The sequence below is a fragment of the Chiloscyllium plagiosum genome, chromosome 5, assembly GCF_004010195.1.
Source record: "Chiloscyllium plagiosum isolate BGI_BamShark_2017 chromosome 5, ASM401019v2, whole genome shotgun sequence".
In the NCBI taxonomy this organism is placed as follows: domain Eukaryota; kingdom Metazoa; phylum Chordata; class Chondrichthyes; order Orectolobiformes; family Hemiscylliidae; genus Chiloscyllium; species Chiloscyllium plagiosum.
The window spans coordinates 76,339,720-76,362,735 of NC_057714.1; the positions used below are offsets into that span (position 1 = coordinate 76,339,720).

The window sequence follows — 23,016 nt, forward strand, 5'->3', positions numbered from 1 at the left end:
TAATCTGCTTAAAACATGGGTTCAGGATCTGGGACTAGAAATCTCCACAGAAACGTGGAATGATATCTGGGAAAATGCTAGAAGAATTACTATTTGTAACAGAACCCAGGCTATCCAGCTGAAGATACTTCATAGGGCCCATTTAGCACCGGTTCGATTGGCAAAATTTAAGGCAGGAGCATCTCCAATGTGTCCTAAATGCAAAATAGAGGTGGGCACTCTTGTACATTGCTTATGGGCCTGTCATAAGGTCCGTGGATATTGGACTAAAGTAGCAAGTACCCTGACAGAAATTTTAGGAACGGAAATAAAAGTGGACCCCGTATCTCTCCTCTTGGGCTTTTCGAACTTTCCCTCCCTGGACACGTACGGGAAGAGACTATTTTCTATTCTTTCTTTCTGTGCAAGGAAAAATATTTTGGTGAACTGGGTGGCTGAGGGCCCCCCTGGACTTTCAAATTGGCACAGACTAATTATGGAATGTATTCCCCTTGACTTCCTTACAAATATGGTGCACCGAAAGACCGAATTATTTTATAAAATATGGCAGCCCTTTTTGAATTACATAAATACAGATATTTCGGCTATCCTAACAAGGGCTTTTATTTAATTGAGATTACAAACCTGGCTGGTCCGCGGCTCCTCGGGGGAGGAATCCCGCACGAATACGGGTTTTATTATATCTGATGCTAACATATCCCGAGCATGTAAGAGACTTAAATATACACCCTGGTTAGTTGTTAGGTTAGATAGTAGATAGTTGAGTTTTGTCTGTTTGTTTTGTTTGTTTGTTTTTTTTTCGGTTTTTTTTTGTTGTTGTTTTGTTTTTTTTGTCAAATTTTGGCTATTGTATATTTGAGCTAATCGTATATCAATGTTTATATCTGAGAGTTTTGTTTATTTTTGTAAACTTGTAAAAATGTTAAATTTCTAATAAAAATATCTATAAAAAAAAGAGTAGTAATCAGATCAGGAGCCTAATGTCCATAGCAGAACCAAAACTGGGTGTCAATGGACAGGCTGTGTCATCATCCCTTTAGTCTTTGGCTACTTTCCACGTATGGAGTCAGCTATTACAAGGGGGCATAGCTTTAAATTAAGGGAGTGTAGGTATAGGACAGATGTTAGGGGTAGGTTCTTTACTCAGCGAGTCGTGAGTTCATGGAATGCCCTGCCAGTAGCAGTGGTGGACTCTCCCTCATTATGGGCATTTAAGCGGGCTTTGGATAGGCATATGGAGGATAGTGGGCTAGTGTAGGTTAGGTGGGCTTGGATCGGCGCAACATCGAGGGCCGAAGGGCCTGTACTGCGCTGTATTCTTCTATGTTCTATGTTCTATGTACTCGAAACCCATAAGAAGTAGGTGTATATGGCATAAGACTAACTGCATAATGGAGAGGATGTTCCAAGTGCTACTTGATGAAAGCAGCATAGTGGATGGAAGCCTGGGACAGGATTACACACATTTTCTCAAGGGGCACACAGAGTTCTTCTGTCTACCCTTGGAAAATTAACAAAAGTAGAAATGTCTAACTTTTTTGGACCTCCTCTGGACCTAACTCCTCTGCCATATCACTGCAAACTTGTTCAAGACTAACAGTTCAGGCCTGATGATAGTTAGTCTGAATTTGCCCATTTAAAGAAGGACTTTACTAATTTCTGGTTAGAGAAACAGCTGCTGGGAATATAAACTTAAAATGCTAGACTTTTGGAATTGGTATGGTTCCTGTACATGATATTAACTGCTGGTAATAGGTGGTTATTATTAGTGGGCATGTTTTAAATCATCCCATTATTAACTTTCATAGAAGACCATTTCACTTCCAAGCTTTGTCAATTCCAGTCTAACTTCATTACTTGCTTTACACAATTACACTACCTTAAATTCCAAATGTCCACTTTACTTTCCTTATCTATGCTAAGTTTGATACCAAACACAATTGCTTCCATCTCTCTTTCCAAGTTGTTCCCTAACCTTAGCTTGTTCAAATATTTCTTATCTGTACCATAAAATCAAATGTCAAATTGCTTGCCCTCTTCATGTGCTCGTCAACCATCTGGAAAAAGCTGCCTACAGCCAGAAGGCGAATCACTGCTTCAGCTCCCATTCTAAATGGGAGAAGTGACAAGCGCACAGATACCTCAAAATTGTCAGGGATCACTAATGTGCCCATCTTCAAAAAGGTATATGTGCAGCTAGATTTACTGACAGTGGCACACTTCATTAATTCCAGTGTTCAACAAGTGTACCTATCATCAAAATAAGTCCATATCCCAGTTGGTGTAATAGAGATAATTAACTATATTGCTGCCACATTTGACTACTTCGATGACATATTTGTCTTTAGCCTTTTATTTGTTCGTAGATTTGTACTTATTTTTCTGTTGGTCATTTTTTTTTCATTAGTTACATCAAATTATTTGTTCTGTCTCTAAAATGCAAACTTACGTTTTGACTTTATGACACACCCTCTCATTAAGGCCTTTGATATATTTGCATCTAAGTAGGTGTACTATACCAAATTTCCCAGAATATAGCAACAGCATTTAAGCAAGTCAAATGATTAAATGCCTGCCTCTGAACAAAAACTCTTGAGTGACTTCTCAAAATTATTTGAAAGATAGCTTGAGTGGGTATTACAAGAGCTTCTTTCAAGTGAAATATTATTGCTTCTTTTAAAACTGAGAAGCATATTGTGTGTCTCAGTAAAAAAAATGCAACACTGTTCTGATTACTTACCTATTGTTCCCTTAATGGATGCTTAGAAAATCTACATTTTTATGTAAACATGAAACCCTAAATTTGAGAAAACTGCCATAATTTTCTTATGTACTCTTAAGTCATTACTTATAATGAAAGATGCTTATTCAAAATTATTATATCACCCCAAATCTTCAGATAGGAAGATAGTTGTTAAAGCAGTGTAAGACCATGCAAATACTCTGATGAAGCTAACTGCATGATAATTGCCTGAGAAGATGAAATTTGTAATGGTTAATTACTTGAAGTTTCGAACCCTCTGATAAAATCTCCATTTCTGAGTCAGAATCAAAGATTTCAGATGGGTCTGACTGACTCAGACCTCTCAGTTGTTCAGAAACAAAATATCAAAACCCGATCTAACTCCCGAATAACTATTAAACTGAACTCCCGATTCACCAGTGAACCATCAACTACATATCCATCAATATCCAAGGACCCTAACACCACCACATCCCTGTCCCAACAATCTGTCTCCTCCTCCCCTGTTTTTGACTCAACACTACCGCTGATCCAAAACCACACATTGACCTAGACCCAACAGCCTCTCTTCCAGACTTTACCAGCCTGGCCATTCCCCCAGAAACACCTTTACAGGACAACTCCCTAGGATCTGACACTACCCCACTGACCTACTAAACTCTCCACTGCCCACCCCTCTTGGACCTGACACTACCCTAACACAACTCCTCTGCACCAAACAACTCCACTTCTCCTAACCTACCTCTCCCTGCCCCTTTAAAAACATGCCATAAGAATCCCTTATCCCCTCATAAAATTACCATGTTATTCCCTAATATTCATCTGCCACCCTATATGCCTACTCACCTATTCTCCTCTCCCACCTGGCACTCTGACCCCTCACCCACCTGGCATTATGACTTCTCACACACCTGGCACAAATAAACGTAAATAAGAGCATATAAATTAAAAGAGGTGCAAACCACTCAGTCCCTCAAGGCTGCTCTGATGATTAAAACAGTTATGGCTATACTGATTACTCCATTTTACTGTCTACCCTCATTAACCCCTCATCCCCTTGCTTTCCAAGAAACTACTCTACCTTAAAAATATTCAAAGACTCTGCTTCCGCTGCCTTTTGAGGAAGAGAATTCCAAAGACTCACAACCTGTGTGAGGATAAAAGTCTCCTTATCTTTGTCTTAAACGGGTAACTGTTTATTTATCCCATTCACAGCTGGAGACAACAGAATATATTGTCCTCTCCCACAACTACATTCTTCTGCCGGTTAATGTAAGGGAAATATATTCTTGGTTACAAATGACTGGATACACTTAAAGTCCTTTAGCAATGTCCTGTCTACTGACCTAGTGGTGTTTCTGACCAAGTCAGTCTCAAAACGTGACAGCATGATTACTGGAGAAATATCCTCTTCCTAGTCTGGGAAATTCATTGTCCTGCCAGGAGGAGATGGAAGCCCAAGTTTCATCTCAAACTATGATCTTTAACTCTCATTGTGTGCAACTTACATCTTCCAATCTGTTAGAATTTTCTCAAGAACCATTCTAAAAACCAATTTTTTGTTTCTGAGTACATTTCAATACAAAAGTCCTTCCAAATTCCTTTGTGTGGGGACAATTTATTCCATAAAGTTTTTCCTAATTGTTTCATTGGTGAGTTGGGGGTTAACTTAATCAGATACTGCAGGATGTTGGCATATATCCCTGTGTTGCTGAAATTATTCTACTGAAGTTGCAATGCAAAGTCGGTGATATAATAATTGCAATGCAAACCCAGCTCTGGAAGTTCACACTCCAGAAACACCACCTTCAATTCTCCCTTCCAATAATATAACCTTCAACTTATCATGAATAATGCGGGATCCTCAATGTTAGATTCCATTATTAGGAAATATTCCTGTTTGAATGCATTTGTTATATTTTACACTTGTTATTTGGTTGGATTTAAATTTCAACCAATAGTAGCATGAGTACTGAAAAACCATGTGATTCAAATGAGGGCAAAGCACTTGAGCAACTGATTGTGAGACATTAATTCAGTTTAGCTGTTCTGAGCTGATCAGAACTCTGAGACTTAATTGCCAACAATTAATTCATTATATTACAGTCCAAAGTTTATACCTCAGTAGATAACATCAGCTTTTTTTCAAACTTTGTACTGCAGAGCCTGGCACCACCAGGGCAATATTGGTCAATGAATAACAAAAAGGCTTAATTTCATTGTTCATATATTATTATGCAGACAAAGATATGCTGAGAAGTAAATTATGGTCTATAAAAAATCCAATTGCACTGGAATATACAATGTTTCCAGTCAGTTAATTCAATCAATGACTAAAACCTATACCTCATTAAAAACATGAAAGGTGAAGTTATGTTTCCATGTTGATTGTTTCCTAGCAAAATTATATTTGTGCTATATTTAAGGAGTAAATAAAAAGATTAATTTGATTTTAATTCATCTTTGCTTTTATTCTTCAAGGTTTCTCACTTTAACAATGCAGCTTAAAAGGGAAGGGGAGACCTCCGTACTACACTGCTTTGAAGCTCTCTAAGTATCCTAACAGTAACCTACTTCTTTTTTTGTTTTCCAGCAAATTATACTTTGTGTAACTTTGAGTCTGGTTTTTGTGAGTGGATGCAGCTACCATCGAATGGTTCTGTGTGGGTGAGAGGACAAGGCCGAACATCCTCTGGGTTAGGATTATCTATTACAGACCACACAACAAACACCAGCCAAGGTGAGTACTTCCAGTTGTAATTTTATTGCTTATGTTCAATAGAATCCTGAGCAGGCTGGAAGATTGCTCATCAAACCAAGTTGTTTACAGATAAACATACCAGTTTAGGGAGAGGTGATATTCTCATGCTATTATCGCTACACTATTAATCCAGAGAGCGAGGTAATATCCTGAGGACCTGATTTCGAATCCCATTGTGGTTGATAGTGAAAATTGAATTCAATAATAATCTGGAATTAAGAGTGTAATGATGACCATGAAACTATTTCCGATTTGCTGGGAAATCTCATCTTGTTCACTAATGTCCTTTAGGGAAAGAAACTGCAATCCTTACCTGGTCTGGCCTACATGTGACTCCAGACCCACAGCAATATGGCTGTCTATTAACTGCCCTCTGGCAATTAGGGATGGGTAATAAGTGCTGACCTAGGCAAAGGCACCCACATCTGTGAATAAATTAAAAAAGGAGAAAGTGGCTAAATTATAGTCACATTGCTAGGTCATATGATTAAGCTTTGTGGAATATTTCAGAGTGCTTTAAAACACATATATAATCATGAATCAGCATATGATGTTTATAGCAGAAGACTGATAGACAGCTCAGGTAATTCTTACATTTAAAAAGGGAGACAGAACATGTCCAGGAAATTGCAGATCAGTCAGTTTAGTATTGGTGGTCAAAAAATAATGAAATCACAATTAGAGAATAGAAGGACATCTAGAAATGAGAAACGTAAAGATGAACAATTGGTGTAGGAATCGTTGCTTGAACACCTTATTTATGTAGAAATTTTAAGCTATTTAGTATACAAAGCTACACATAATTCTGTTAAATTGATTTGTTCATTATTGTCATGGCAATGTTAATCTATTTGTTTAAGAGCCCTATTAAAATACAATCAAAGGAGTTTGATGATTAACATTCATGCACATGATATCACACAAAGGAACTTCAAAATCCCATAAGGAATAGAAAAGAGGGGTGCCTGGGACTATTGTAAGCTATCAAACTCATCAAATAGTGGAGTGGCACTCTTATTTGTTGCTACAAGCATGGAGATTCAACAAAATATGTATTCAGACTATCACACAGATGACCTCATTCATAAATTCTGCCACCAGTGTTGATTACTAAAAATTTGATTATCATTATATTTAACCTTGTTGAAGCCTTTGCTTTTAGTCCCTATTCTGTCTACTAATTACTGACTCCCATCATTCTCCCTGTCAACAGCCTGAGATTAAACCTCTCTATTTGTAATGTTGGTGTCACATTTTACCTCAAGCTGACCTTCCATCCTTACGTTTGCACTATTGCTAAGGTTTTCTATTTCAACCTCTGTAACTTGGTCCTATAACTTTATAAGAAGCTGCTTGGATATTTTGTTGTATTAAAGGTGCCAAATAAATACAGATTGTTGTTCTAACATTAGGCCTTGGAGCGAGTGTGAATGTCTGAAAGACTGTATGACCACACTGACCCTTGAAAATAAATGTGACACAATATTGTATCGTCCTGATGGATGTCCTGTTTATTTTATCTGCTGTAGAAGCACTTGGGGTAAACAACTTGAACTCTGACCCTTCTTTCTTAGTTTCAGCAACTTGAAACTGGCAAAGTGTTTCGCTGACAATACTGAAATGTTGAAAAGGCAATAGTGTTTTCTCAGTGCTGCTGCGCAAAGGTTATTTTTCAATCTGTAAAACAGCTCCATAGCAATATTTTTACAGTGAATGAATAAGACAAAATAATATTTTGGCATAGAATTCTGAGATTTTTAACCATAATTACATTCATTTCTGATTATGGGCATATTCCACATTTCTTCTAATGTTTTGGAGATTGGATTTTGCAATTCTAATTTTATATGAAAAAGTTGATTCAGTGGCAGTTGTTGTAATCAATGTTTCTATCTGGTTTAATGGGCTGCCTCTCTGTTCATGTCAGAAGGAAATATGAGTTGAGAATAAACAAACGCCGATACTAGAAACTACAGACTGATTTAGGGAGTGAGTGTGTATTATGGTGAGGTTGGGGAGTGGTGATGGTCTTGCAAGAGGGAGAAGAGTATTTTGAAGGGAAGGAGTGTGTGTTATGGGGTGAGGGAATCTTTGCATGAGGGTGAGGAGTATATTGCAGGGATGGAGAATGGATTTATCCAGGAAGGAGCTGGTTTAACTAATTGTGGCCCTAATAAAGTGGAGGTGAGACCATGATAATAGGCTTGGACACATCAATAAGGAATATAAGCCTAATATTTCACTTCTGTCTATGATCAAACATTCAGCCAAACATATAAGTTGATGATGGTCTGAATACTGTCAGGGATAAAACATTACTGTAGGGATGCAAAGCAGGCAGTATTGGATTGACTGCTCATTAAACAAGTCATTTTCATTTCCTTTGGGATGAGGCGCCGAGGACTGTTTTCCTCCACTTTCCTCTTAATGCAGATATCTTGCATACGTTACAATAAGGTCTGGAAAAACAATGGGAAAATCTCAACTTGTCCAGTTCAGCCAATCTCTCACTTGATAAAGAATTTGTGTTATGAGCCCAGCTGAGTTTGCTACTGGGCAAGTCAAGTCCCAGAATGAAATATGACTCATTTTTTCATTTTTCTTCTCCAATTTTAATGTTGCAGTCTTTCACTGCAACATAAGCACACAAGCCTGCAGATTTGATTTTAACAATAAAATTATACAGAAGAAATAAAACTAAAATAAATGAAATCAAGGGATCTAACCTAACTTGGTTTGAAAGATTTCAAAACAATGGCAAAACATTGTTATCTACCACCCAATGCCATCATACTGAACTACATTTTCATAGATCTTGCTGTCTGTGATATAAGGCCTTTTCTTATAAGACTGGATGACACAGTAGCTCAATGGTTAGCACTGCTGCCTCACAACACTAGGGACCCAGGTTCAATTCCACTCTTAGGTGACTGGCTGATGGAGTTTACACATCCTTTTTTTGTCTGTGTTGGTTTCCTCCAGGTGCTCTGGTTTCCTCCCACAGTCCAAAGATGTGCAGGTTAGTTGGCCACACTAAATTGTCCATAATGTCCAATGACATGCAGGCTAGGTGGTTTAGCCATAGGAAATGCAAGGATAGGTTCGAGGAAGGTCTAAAGTGGAATGCTTTTCAGAGGCTTGGTGTGGACTCAATGGGCTGAATGGCCTGCTTCCATTTCTTAAATACTTCCACAACTGAGATCTTAGATTTTCTCAGTTTTGAATACCAAAGTAGGTTTCTAACTAAACACTTCTGGTCAGGAACCTTTCCTTACACTGAGGTAATTTATTCCTTTAACTGCTCTAAACAATCTCCTTTTCTAGGAGAATCAATGCTTGTATTTGACTTCAGTCATGTCTCCCTCAAACTGAACTAAATATAAAACATCTTAGCTTCTGCTACAGCTGAGCCTTAATGTTCATTTTTCCTATTGTAACCCCTCACAATATAAACAAATATTCATAAACAGTCCAGGAGTCCTTGCAGTTTCTTGCTCTCTGACACATATTGGTTTAATATCATGGTTCAGGAAAGATTAACTTAATTAACTTTTAAACCTCTTCACTATATAAACCTCTGTAACACTCAAATATCACTAGTTTTAAATCCAAATTCTAGAAGAAATAATTATTAATATTTCTAAATCAAACACCTTTCAATAAACTTGGGTTATCCTCTGGGATCTGCTGTTTACCCCTCCCTCCCACCTGATTGGCTCTTAACAACCCTCTTGGACAGTAAGGAATGGATCCAAACCCTAGTGCCTTGTATAGTTTGGTAAAGTTTCCAGTGTGAAATGTTTATATTTATCCTGCAGTAATTCAAATTGTGGCTGGGTAAAAATGCATTCATAAGAAAAAAGCATTATACAAATTGAATACCTCTAAAATAAAGTAATTGTTTTTACGTTCTCTTATATGATAGGAATGTTCATCTATTTCAAAGCAACCTCAGAACATAAATCAACGCATATGATTCAACTTGGCATTCCTGTTTTAAAGAATCAATTAGTCGATGGTCTTCCATGTCAGGTAATTATATTTCTAAAAAGTAATTTGTTTAAAATGGAGGCTGATGAGAAGAAAACAAAATAAATACTGCAACATGTCGAATTTTGAAGAGTTTGTTGGCTTGAGATGCCCCTTACAGATTTTGTAGCAGATGGTCGTGGCAATTTATTTCTTCTATCTCTTGTCATTGCTGTTTTCTGATGCTCCGGGTCTCATTACCATCCTGTATTTATGTTGGACAAGAGGATGAATTCCCATTAGACTTCTCCTGTGCAGCCGATGTAACATTGGCAGAAGTTTGTCCTTAAGCTTATTTTATGCCAAAGTTTTAGGCTGAGCTGGAGGAATCCCAAGAAACTTCACATCACATTTTTCTCACGGAGACAAATGTGTTAAATGGGCTGATGGTGGACTACAATGAATTATTGAGAAATGATGTCAGTCATACCAACAAATCTGTTGTTCAAATTCATTATCATTCCAACGACTGTGATCTGAATTTAAAATGGCCATATCGTTACAGCAATTCTTGCAGCCTCTCAGGCATCTGTGAATATCTGTTAGTTTACAAATAAATAAGAGCAAGAGTAGTCAATATGACCCCTTGAAACTGCTCCACCATTCAATATGATTGTGGTTGGTCTTCTACCTCAACCCCAGTTCCCTGCCTATGCCCATTTCAAAGCCATTTTGTTTTATTTGAACACTTAAGGCATTATATAAATGATTAAAGGATCTTAGATAAAATAAATTTCACCACGGTCAACTGTTTGAACATTATTTAAATATAAGAATAGCACATTTTCTGCAAACTAAAAATTTCAGCTGCTTTATGATAAAGGAATGTGGGGGAGTACATGCTGTACAAAAGGCTGGTTTAACTTTTGCAAAAATGGTATTTAGCTGTCTGGCCACTGATACCTTCAACAGTACGTTGCAGACATCCTTTGAGATACTTGTTCACACTTTTGGTCAGATGCAGGATTTGACTGTAAAAGTAAGAGAATTGCTGGAGTTTGAACTTAAAAATGTGAACTAGAGTGCTCAGGGAAGGGATAGGCCTGGCAGCCTGGTCCCCTATAGGTCATGCTTTTGGACTACATTTATAAACTTGTGTCAGATTTCAGAATTCCTTTTGTTGACTGTTTTTGTAGAGTGTATCTGTACAGTCAGGATTTTTCTGTTTTAAATCATTGTTTTACCTGACCTTACTAATAATCTTCCTTTAAGCACTTGAGTGGTTTTTGCATCTTCTCTACCATCATGGAAAATAAGCTCATTCCTTTTAAAATGAATCTCAAATGACAATATTGTAAAAGGGTGAATCAATTTAAGGACACGCTCAAAGATATGAGGAACCAGCTGATGGTCGTTGGAATACACATTGATCTTCTACTAAGAGGACACATTTCTTCCCATCTACCCTGTCCATATCCTCATAATTTTGTACATTTCCGTTCTCGAGAACAAAGGACAGTACAGCACATAAACAGGCCCTTCAGCCCACCAAGCCTGCACTGACACGTCTCGCCTTTCTAAAGTAAAACCCTTGTGTCTCTATGTGGCCAGTTTCCCTTCATTCTCTGACTATTCATGGATCTGTCAAGATGCTTCTTAAACATTGCAACTATATCTGCTTCCACCACCTTCTCCGGCAGCACATTCCAGGCACTTACCACGAACTGTATAAGAAAACTTGCCTCTCACACCACTTTTAAACTTTGCCCCTTTTTTTACCTTAACCTATATTCCCTAGTAATTGATATTGTTACTCTTAGAAAAATACTACCATCCATTCTATCCATGCCGCTCATAATTTTGTAAATTTCTATCAGGCTGCCCCTCAGCCTCTGATATTCAAGTGAAAGCAAACCAATTTTGTCCAATTTCTCCTTATAGCTCACACCCTCCAAATTAGGCAACATCCTGGTAACAATTTCTGTTACATCTTTCTGGTAGTGTGGCAATTAGAACTGGATGCAATATTCCAAATGTGACTATACTCAAGGTCTGCATAGCTGCAACAGAATTTGCCAATTTTTGTAGTCAATGCCCTGACCAAAGAAGACGAGCATGCTACACACCTTCTTAACCACCTTATCCACTTGAATTGTCACCTTCAGGGAAATGTGGACCTGTACACTTAGGTTCTGCTGTATGTTAATGGTTCTAAGGGTTTAGAAATTTACTGTATGCTTCCCTCATGCATTCAACCTTCCAAAATGCATCATCCTGGATTTACCCAGATTAAATTCCATCTGCCATTTCTCTGCCCAAGTCTCTAGACTATCTATATTCTGTTGTATCCTCTGGCAATCTTCACTATCTGCATTCCCCAACCTTTGTGTTGTCCACAAACCTACTAATGAGATAACCGACATTCACCTCCAAATCAATTATCTATATTATAAGCAACTAGGGTCCCTGCACTGCTCCTTGTGGATCACCACAGGTCACAGCCCACCAATCATAACAACACTCTTTCCCCACTACTCTCTGTCTTCTATGTCCAAGCTAGTTCTGTATTCATCTTCCCAGTTCACTGCGGAATCCATGTAACTTCACCTTCTCTATCAGCCTGCCATGCGTGACCTTGTCCATGTAGACAATATCCACCACTCTGCTCTCATCAATCATAGATTAGATTAAATTAGATTACTTAGAGTGTGGAAACAGGCCCTTCGGCCCAACAAGTCCACACCGCCCCGCCGAAGCGCAACCCACCCATACCCCTACATTTACCCCTTACCTAACACTACGGGCAATTTAGCATGGCCAATTCACCTGGCCTGCACATCTTTGGACTGTGGGAGCAAACCGGAGCACCCGGAGGAAACCCACGCAGACACGGAGAGAACGTGCAAACTCCACACAGTCAGTCGCCTGAGGCGTGAATTGAACCCGGGTTTCTGGCGCTGTGAGGCAGCAGTGCTAACCACTGTGCCACCGTGCCGCCCAGCATCTTTGACACTTCCTCCATAAACTCAATCAAGTTTGTGAGACACAACTTCCCCCCAAAAAGCCATGCTGCCTGTCACTAATAAGTCCATATTTTACCAAATGTAAGTAAATCCTGTCCCCAAGAATCTTCTCCAATAATTTCCCTACTACTAATGTAAGGCTAATTGACCTGCATTTCCTGGATTATCCCTATTGCCCTTCTTAAATGAAGGAATATCACTGGCTATTCTTCAGGTCTCTAGGAACTTGCCTGTGACTGAAGGGGATACAAAGATTTTGGACAAGGCTTCGGCAATTTCCTCCCTCCCCTGCCTCAGTATTTTGGGATAGAGCCCATCAGGTCCTGGGAACTTGACTACCTTAATACTTTTTATAACACCCAGTACCTCCTTTTTTTAATACTGACATACCCTAGAATATCAACATACCTCTCTCCAGATTCACCATCCATCATGTCCTTATCTTTTGTGAACACTGATGTATTTGTAAAGGACCTCACCCACTTCCTTTGGCTCCATGCATAAAATTTCTCCTATGCCTGTGAGTGGACCTACCCTTTCCCTAGTTACCCTCTTGCCCCTTATATATATATATAAAGCTTTGGGATTTTCCTTTATCCTGTTTCCCAAGGTCATTTCATGGCCTCTTCTGGCTGTCCTAACTCCTTGTCTCCCTTCAATCACAACCTTTTCAGTTTCCTCTGTTCCAAGGAAAACTCTTCAAAACCAAAACTCCTCAGCTCCCCCAGTAAACCTCCTCTGCACCCTCTCCAGCACAATCATATCCCTCGTGTAATGTGGATTCCAGAACTGCACCCATGCTCTGAGGAATGTGAAAGAGCAAACCAGTATTTGTATTGAGCTAAGGGATAAAAATAAATAGTTTTTTATGGAAGACAAACTGATTCTTGCTCGGTACATGGATGAATACGGATAAGTAGCAATATAATATCAAGTGGACTAAAAATGAACAAGAAATCACAATAACAAGGTGATCATATTCATTCTGCAAAACGAAGCTGCAAAATGTGATATATACAGTATATGAAATCCTTCTCTTCTTAAGTTCCATCTTATTCACAGGACAGTTTTAAATAACATGACCATAAAAATTCTAGAAGTTTTCATTGTTGCAATTTTAAGTATTCTCAAACATTAAGTTGAATAAATTCATGCTCATCATTATACTCTTCATTCCAGATTTTTGGTTTACATTGAATTGAAATTCCACCATCTATCATGGCAGGATTTAAATCTAGGTTCCCAGACCATTACCTAGATCTGTAGAGTAACAGTCAACTAATAATATCACTAGGCCACCATCTTCGCAGTGTCACTGAGCTGATGTAATAATTCATAGAACATAGAACTGTACAGCACAGTGCCCTCGATGTTGTGCTGGCCTTTTATCCTACTCTAAGATCAGACTAAACTACATACCCTTCAATGTACTATCTTCCATGTGCCAACCAAGAGTCACCTAAATGTCCCTAATGTATCTGACTCTATTACCACCACTGGCAGTGCATTCCACAGACCCACCACTCTCTGTGTAAAGAACCTACCTCTGACATCTCCTCTAAACCTTCCTCCAATTACCTTAAAATTATACCCGTCGTAGTAGACATTTCCGCCATGGGAAAAGTCTCTGGCATCAACTCTGTCTATGCCTCTCAATATCTTGTACACCTCTATCAAGCCACCTCTCATCCTTCTTTTCTCCAATGAGAAAAACCGTAGCTCCCTCAACCTTTCTTCATAAAACATACCCTCCAGTCCAGGCAGCATCCTGGTAAATCTCATCTGCACCCTCTCTAAAGCTTCCACATCTTTCCTACAACGAGGCGACCAGAACTGAACACAATATTCCAAGTGTGGTCTAACCAGGACTCTATACAGCTGCAGCATAACTTCGCAGCTCTTAAACTCAATTCCCCCTGCTAATGAAAGCCAACACACCATATGTCTTCTTAACAACCCTGTCAACTTTGATGGCAACTTTGCAGGACATGTGGACATGGATCCCAGGATCCCTCTGTTCTTCCACATTGCCAAGAATCCTGCCTTTCACCCTGTATTCTGCATTCAAATTCGACCTTCCAAAGTGAATGACTTCACACTTTTCTAGGTTGAAGTTCATCTGCCACTTATCAGCCCAGTCCTGTCAATGTCTCAATGCAACCTACAGCAGCCCTCCACACTGTCCACAACTCCACCAACCTTCATGTCATCGGCAAACTTACTAACCCATCTTTCTACTTCCTCATCCAAATCATTTATAAAATCACAAAGAGCAGAGGTCCTAGAACTGATCCCTGTGATACATCATTGGTCACCGAGCTCCAGGCTAAATACTTTCCATCTACAATCACCCTTTGTCTTCTATTGGCCAACCAATTCTATATCCAAACAGACAAATTTCCCTGTATCCCATGCCTCCTTACTTTCTGAATGAGCCTACCATGGGGAACCTTATCAAACACCTTGCTAAAATCCATGTATACCACATCCACTGCTCTACCTTCATCAACGTGTTTTGTCACATCCTCAAAGAATCCAATAAGGTTCGTGATGCATGAACTGCCCCTCACAGTATAAGCAGAATATAAGCAGAAACTTCTGGAAATGCTCAGACATCAGACAAAAACCAAGTTAAAATTTAAAGTCAGTGGTAGGAAAGTAAGAAACGTTGTAGGAATTTAGCAGTTTAAATGTGATATAAGATTAAAAAGGAAAGGTCTGTATGGAGGGTGGAAGATGGAAGACAGCAAATGACAAAAAGAACAAAAGATGTAGCTGAAGGGTTGTGAGTGATAAAGAACTGCCACCCAAAACAAAACCAAAGTAAAATCAAAACATGCAATGAACAGAAAACTAAATGGAGACAGAGATCATGGTCTGAAATTCCTGAATTTGGTGTTGTGTCTAGAAGGATGTAACATACTTTAGGGAGAAGTTGAATAGACTGGGGCTGTTATCCCTGGAGTATCAGAGGCTGAGGGGTGATCTTATAGAGGTTTATGATATCATGAGGGGCATGGATAGGATAAATAGACAAGGTCTTTTTCCTGGGGTGGGGAGGTCCAGAACTAGAAGGCATAGGTTTGGGGTGAGAGGGGAAAGATTTAAAAGGGACCCAAGGGGCAACTTTTTCACGCAAAGCGGGGCATGTGAATGGAATGAGCTGCCAGAGGAAGTGGTGAAGGCTAGTACAATTACAACATTTAAAAGGCACCTGGATAGGTAAATGAATAGGAAGGGTTTGGAGGGGTTATGAGGTAACTGCTGGCAAATGGGACTAGATGAGTTTGACCAAAGGGTCTGTTTCCATGCTGTACATCTCTGAGACTGTATGACAACTACAGCTTGCATGAACCTCACTGGAAAGAAGCAGTCGGCCAAAGACAAAGAGATTGATGTGAGACCAACATGGCAAATTAAAATGGCACACTACCAGAGTCTTGGCTCATCTTTATGGACTGAACAGAACAGTTCTGATCAATGATCAATTCATGATTTGATGTAGTTTGTTTGAGTTCACAGGTGAATACATTCCTTTTGTGGCAACTATTGTAGGGCTTTTAGCGGTAATGTCCCTAATTCTGAAGTTGAAGACCTGCTTCTGGATTCAAGTTCCAACTGCTCCAGAGCTGTGTAATAATATCATCAAACAGGCTGTTTAGAGAATATCTACAAGCAATTACTCAAAGCTTCAGAAGATGTCTTACATGGATTGGGAAGTCTTCAATACGTAGAGTATTTATTTATTTTTTGAAATAAATTATCAATTATTCTTACGATTCTCTTTCATTTTCAATCAGTTAAGGATCTGGTACCAGATAACAGAAGGAGCTAACATGTCTGTGTATATAAAAACCACAGCTGGAGGGCAAATGAAAAAAGCTGCTGACCTTACTACACCAACAAACAAAGAGTGGGCAAAAGTAGAGATTTCTGTGGAAGCCCATGGAGCAGAGACCATGGTACCTTTCCAGGTGAGAAATGAGCATAATGGTATCTGGAATATACTGATAGTTACAACTGCACTTGCATTTACTGATTCTGAGAATCTCAACTTTATTTTACTCAACAAGTAAAAAATGAACTTAGGAATAAGAAGCAAGATTGAAATTCCTTCTACACAAAATAAAATAGAGCTGTGAAATTAAATACCAGGCAATTCTATTGAAACAGGTAGTAAACTGTGTTTAACAGACAACTGAATGTGTTCCTGAAAAGAGGAAAGATCTAGGGATATGGTGAAACGGATCTCTTAGAGCAAATTGCTTTTTCTGTCTGTCAGTCTATCTCTCTTAATAGCTTGCTGCAGCTGACAAATTTCACAAGTTAGTAGTAACCCTCATACAAACGTCTACAAGATTTAAACTGACTGCATTGTGTCAGGTTGGCTCAGTTCTTTTATATTCAAGCCCCATATTAGGGTTTGAGCGCATAATCTATGAGAAAAGTCAAGTGCTGTGTTAAGAGTGCTGAAGCTTTCAAAATATTTCTTTATTACCTAGTGTTCTGAGCACCACAGCTTAGGAAAGTTATATTAACTTTGGAAGGAGTGCAGCATAGGTTTACCTGTATGTTTTCCTATGAAAGTGTGCACTCTGAATACCACTTGTGCAGCCTGCCAAGATCGCTGTTTGCAAAAATCACTGTCTGAAATTTTCCAGAAATGTATTCTCAGGAATGGCAGGATTTTACTGTATACCACTGTGATGGCTGTTCTGACAGTTTACAAAACAAAAGGTGTCCTCTGTGACTTTAAGCGTGTATCTCTCTTCTGTGGGATTCTTGTATTGATGTCAGGAGGGGCAAGTCCCTACATGCAAAATATTTTGAATGCTTTTTAAGCTTTATTGTCAATAACACTTTTTTGACCTTAACCCCTAATTTTAGCGAGACTTCTTTCCAGAAATATATTTGAAAGATCACAGATTAAATATCATTTCTGAACAGCAGAATAGTTTCAAGAAGTGAAAGGTCTATTTCTGCCTCCTGTATGCATGAAAACAGGAATCCTATCTTGAGTTCTTCTTGAACCGCATGTATGACTGAAACCAATAAAAAGCCAAATGGATTAGAAATAGCATTTGACCTTCTTCTTTGAATTGTGAGTTGGTAGAGTATTAGAAAGAGAGAACGTTTTAGAGGTATTCAGCAGGTCTGATAGCAGAGAGAGAAACAAAATTAAGGCTTCGTGTCAAATATGACTCCTCTTCAGAACTGCAGGAAAATAGAAATGTTTTAGCCAATTGAAAGAGGGAGGGATAAGAAGAACAAAGAAAATTTCTGGGATAGTGTACAGGACAGAAGGGATTAAATGGTTCATTGACTCAAAGATGTTTACAGCATAGAAGGAGACCATTCGGCCCATGTCTCACAAATTAATCCCATTTTCCAGTATTTGGTGCCCATAGCCCTGGAGGGTAGCATCTAAATACTGCTTAAATGTTCCGTGAGTACCTGACTCAAATATATTTTCAAACAATGAGTTCCAGATTCCCACCACCCATTTGGTTTTATTTCTATTTATTTACAAGATTTGAGTGTTGCTGGCTAACATTTGTTTCCCATCCCTACTTGCCAAGTCAGCAGTTAAGAGTTAAACAATTGCTGTGGGTCTGGAGTCACATGTAGGCTAGACCATGTGAGGATGGTAGATTTCATTCCCTAAAGGACATTAGTGAAACAAGTGAGTCTTTATGACAATCAATACATGATCACCATTAGACTAAATATAATTTCCAGATTTTTGTTGAATTCATTATCTGCCACAGTGGGATTTGAAATATATCCTCAGATCACTGGGTACTAACTTATCAGTCCAATGATGTTACCACTACATCATTGATTTTCACAAAGCAATTGTTTCTCTCCTCATCTCTTAGCCTTCTACCATTTATTCTAAATCTATGTCCCTGATTACTGACCCCTTTACTAATGGAAAAGTATTTTCATATCCATGCTATTTATGTCTCTCATAATTTTATGTACCTCCATCAGGTTGCCTCTCAGCCTCCGTTGCTCAAAGGAAAACAAGCTCTGGCCTCTTCAGACACTCTTCATAGTTCAGATCCTTCTTCCTACGCAGGATCTTATTAAATCTCTTCTGCAACAGGGTTAGGATCAGCGCAGTCACATCCTTCCTATAATGTGGTGACCAGAGCCGCATGCCTGTAGAATGTTCCGGTTGTAGACTAGCCAACCAATGTTGTGCAGGAGACAATCTTGCCTGATGCTTGCTCTAAAGACCGGGTACTCAGAAGTTGAGATGATTGGGGAGCCGACTGTTACATGCTAGAGATGATAACTTCTGGAAACATCCTCAACTAAGCAGGACAACTTTGGAGTGCAACTTGTGTTGCAGTTGTGCAGAACCCTTTTATGTGCATAGGGAAGTCTGTTTTTCAGCTGATGTTTGCTGACTCATAGAATCATATAGTACAGAAGAGACACTTCAGCCCATCAAATCTGTACCACCAAAACTATGCTAAATATACACTCGTCCCACTTTCCAGTACTAGCCGATAACTGTGAATGTTATGACAATTCAAGTGGTCTTCCAAGTACTTTTTAAAGGTTATGAGGTTTCCCACCTCATCTACTCTCGCAGGCAGTGCATTCCAGACCTACGGCACCTTCTGGGTGAAAAACAATCTTTCCTCAAATCCCTTCAAAATCTCTTGCCTTCTACGTGAAAAATATAGTCCCTTGTTATTGTTGGCTGACGGAGTTCTACCTTGGAATGTTTGTAAAGATGCTATATAAATGAAATCTTTTCAACAAATAGTCTTCGAAAAATAATGACTTGACAATTGACAGTATTTGGAAGTTTGCTTATCCACTTCTTTCTCATCTTCTTTCATTATAGTTTCTTCTGCAAGGCAGTGTATTGGGAATGCCTAATGCATTTATTGCTCTTGATGACATGAGTTTAACTCCAGGGTGTGTTGTATCAAATGCAATGCTTCCTACAGCCTTCACAGAACATAAAGGTGAGTACTTAAAGATAATTCATTTCAAGCAACTTAATAATCAAGTGGCAAAAAAACACTGCAAGCTGTTGCGTATTCCGTTGTATTAGCTGGTTATGATGTGTATTATTTTGTTGTATTTGTTCATAGTGACATAACAATGAGCTGTTTATGTCCTGGAGTGCTCAATTTTATTGAAACTAGGAATTAGATCCTGTACCTTATTGAATTTTATGGTCTAAGCTCATTTTAAGGTAGGAGTCACAAAAATTACGTGCCCATCAGTTTGGCAAGGATTATTGCAGGCAAAGTTAATGTAATTGCTGGCTCTGGCAAGCACTACGTCAGTATCATGCATAAACACACTAATGGCGACTGACTGAAAGATTCTCAATACGTTTGTGGAAAGATCTAGAAATAGAACTGTTGAGGTACTGGTGACTTCCACATCTCCTGGATACATGGCTGATGTCTGCCACAACTTAATGTTCATTTGTGATCAGAAATGTCAAGGAAACTGTACCTCTGCTTGCAGAGTTTCCATCAGGTATGACCGTCAGTGAGTTGCACCTTTATACTGGTATTCCCTCTCTGCACTTCGCCTCCTGTCTGGATCAGCAGACAGTGGATGCAGTCACTGGTACTAATGCTGATCACTTTGGTCGTCATCCATGAACCATCTCAAGACATTATATAGGTTCCCAAAAGGTAGGATAGCCCAAAACCCTGGTGGTGTTTTTGTAGTAGAATCAAAGGGAGGAGAGAGAAACCATGACTCATACATGAAAGGAGACACCTGGAATCTTTCTGTTATTTTTCTTTAAAGCACAGTTCTTGGGAGGAAAACAAATCATTCCCATAATTTTCTTTATAAGAAATTTAGTCTCCTGGATGAGTTTACTGCTCCCTCAGGATTAAATCAAAACTAATGCAGGGGCTTAGAAATGTGATCACATGCATCCATTTCAGAAGTTTAATATAGTTGAGTAATGGTCAGTATGGCAGCTGGCCACATTCAACTGGTCTGTGTCAGAAATGTGTCATATACCATAAAGGTTTGAGATTCTTTGAACGTTTGCCTTTATCTTTCTACTGTCATCCCATTAAGTAGTGGTCCCCAGTCTATCCTAGTCATCCGAGTCAACATCTGCCTCAATCATTGTTGTTTCCTCAAAAAATACATCTCTCCCTGATGCACTCAATGCTTTTTGTGCTCAGTTTGAGCAGAAGGTCAGTGAGACGGTGTCACCTGCCCCGACAGCCCCAGAAATGCCTGTTCCCCCAGTCACTGCTGCAGATATCAGATCAGCCTTCTGGAGAGTGAACCTACAGATGCCATCTCTCTAACTCTACACTTATTCCTGGAAAATCTGGATGATCAGGATACCTACGTCAGGCTTCTACTTACTGACTAGGTAAAAACTCGGACTGCAGATGCTGGAAACTAGAGTCGAGATTAGAGTGGTGCTGGAAAAGCACAGCATCAGGCAGCATCCGAGGTGAAGGAAAATCGACATTTCGGGCAAAAGTCCTTCATCTACTTACTGACTACAGCTCCACCTTCAACATTATAATCCCAACTAAGCTAACCTCCAAATTCCAAAACCTAGGTCTCTGCGCGGTGGCTCAGTGGTTAGCACTGCTGCCTCACAGTACCATGGACCCCGGTTCGATTCCAGCCTCGGGCAACTGTCAGTGTGGAGTTTGCACATTCTCCCCGTGTCTGCGTGGGTTTCCTCCGGGTGCTCCAGTTTCCTCCCACAATCCAAAGATGTGGACTTGTTGGGCCGAAGGGCCTGTTTCCACACTGTAGAAATCTAATCTAATCTAATCTCTGCTCTGCCTTGTGCAACTGGGCCCTTGATTTCCTGACCCACAGACCACAATCAGTAAAGATAGGCAACAGCACCTCCTCCAGGATAATCCTCAACACAGGCACCCCACAAAGATGCATACTCAACCCTCTACTGTACTCCCTGTACATTCACAGCTGTGTGGCCAAATTTCATCCTAACACCATCTACAGGTTCACTGACAGCACTACTATTGAAGGCTGGATATCAAACAATGACGAGACAGAATACAGAAAAGAGAAAGTATGCTTGATGAAGTGGTGCAAACAAAAATCTCTCTGTCTCAATGTCAGTAAACTAAACAGCTGATCATCAACATGAGGAAGCAAGGAGGGGGATGTGCCCCTACCTACATCAATGGAGCCGAGGTGGAGATGATCGAGAACATCAAGTTCCTAGGAGTGAGATCATCAACAATCTGTCCTGGACCAATCATGTTGATGTGATGATGCAGTCAAGAAGGCACAACAATGCCTTTTCTTCTTCAGAAGGCTAAGGAAATTTGACATGTCCATAAGGACCCTCACCGTGTTTACAGATGCACCATAGAAAGCATTATATCTAGATGTATCACGGCTTGGTATGGCAACTGCTCTGCCCAGGACTGTAAGAAACTACAGAAAGTTGAGAACAAAGTCCAGAACATCATGCAAGCCAACCTTCCATCCATTGACTCCATCTACACTGCTTGCTGCCATGGAGAGGCAGCCAACATCATCAAAGACCCCTCCCACCCTGGTTATAATCACTTCCAACCTCTTCCATTAGGCAGAAGGTACAAAAGCTTAAATATGTATACCAAGTTAAAGAACAAATCACACAACACCAAGTTATAGTCCAACAGGTTTAATTGGAAGCACACTGGCTTTTGGAGCGCCGCTCCTTCATCAGGTGGTTGTGTTATTTGTAACTTTGTACATCCCAGTCCAACACCGGCATCTCCAAATCAAAGTTAAAGAACAGCTTCTTCCCAGCTGTTTTTAAACTTCTGAATGGACTTTGCAAATTTCAAATCTAATGTTGATCTTGCTTTTTGTGCATCTTCTTTGCAGCTGTAACTTTACATTCCTTGCACTGTTCAATCACCCATGGCCTTTGTATGGTATAATCTACCAGTAATGCATGCAGAGCAAAACATTTCACTGTACTTAGGTACATGTGACAATAATAAATTAAATCAAGCCTTTAAATTTAAGACCCTAATCTCAGAATCACTTACAGGTTGTTCTGGTATAACGTGCATTTTGTTAACAGGAATTGGCTATAACGCGATTGTTGAATTGTGGACGCTGTTTGGATAATGCAAACTTTCTAATGAATGGGCACAGCAATTTTCTACAGTGACCTACTACAGTGCAATTTTCTATACCAGTTTTCTATAGCATGATTTTCTAAAGCGCGGAGTTGCAGAGGAATGCAACTGCCGCGTTATAGCAGAACGACTCGGACATCATTCTCCATTTTGATCAAGAATGCCTTTACATTGGTCGCTCAACTCCAAGGGGCCTCATACAATGAGGTTGCCAGTTATTCCTTTCTCATTACACAAATGCAGACTGGGATAGCCTATTCTCTAGTAGGTTCTTCAACAGAGTGAGGAGGGTGTGCCAAGCAGGCTAAGGTAAAAGGTTGGGGGGAGGGACTTGGGGGAGGGGCATTGGGAATACGATAGGTGGAAGGAGGTCAAGGTGAGGGTGATAGG

At 39.5% G+C, this 23,016-nt stretch overlaps 1 protein-coding gene across 8 annotated transcripts in view; it reads left to right on the forward strand.

The window, feature by feature from the left end:
• malrd1 (MAM and LDL receptor class A domain containing 1) overlaps positions 1-23,016 on the forward strand; it is a 408,484-nt gene that overhangs the window by 77,560 nt on the left and 307,908 nt on the right. For all 8 annotated transcript variants that reach the window (XM_043690416.1, XM_043690424.1, XM_043690417.1 and 5 more), the window contains 4 exons: positions 5,337-5,483; positions 9,430-9,536; positions 16,297-16,470; positions 19,359-19,482. In XM_043690416.1, coding sequence (XP_043546351.1) covers positions 5,337-5,483; positions 9,430-9,536; positions 16,297-16,470; positions 19,359-19,482 — 552 coding nt within the window. The remainder of the gene's footprint in view (positions 1-5,336; positions 5,484-9,429; positions 9,537-16,296; positions 16,471-19,358; positions 19,483-23,016) is intronic.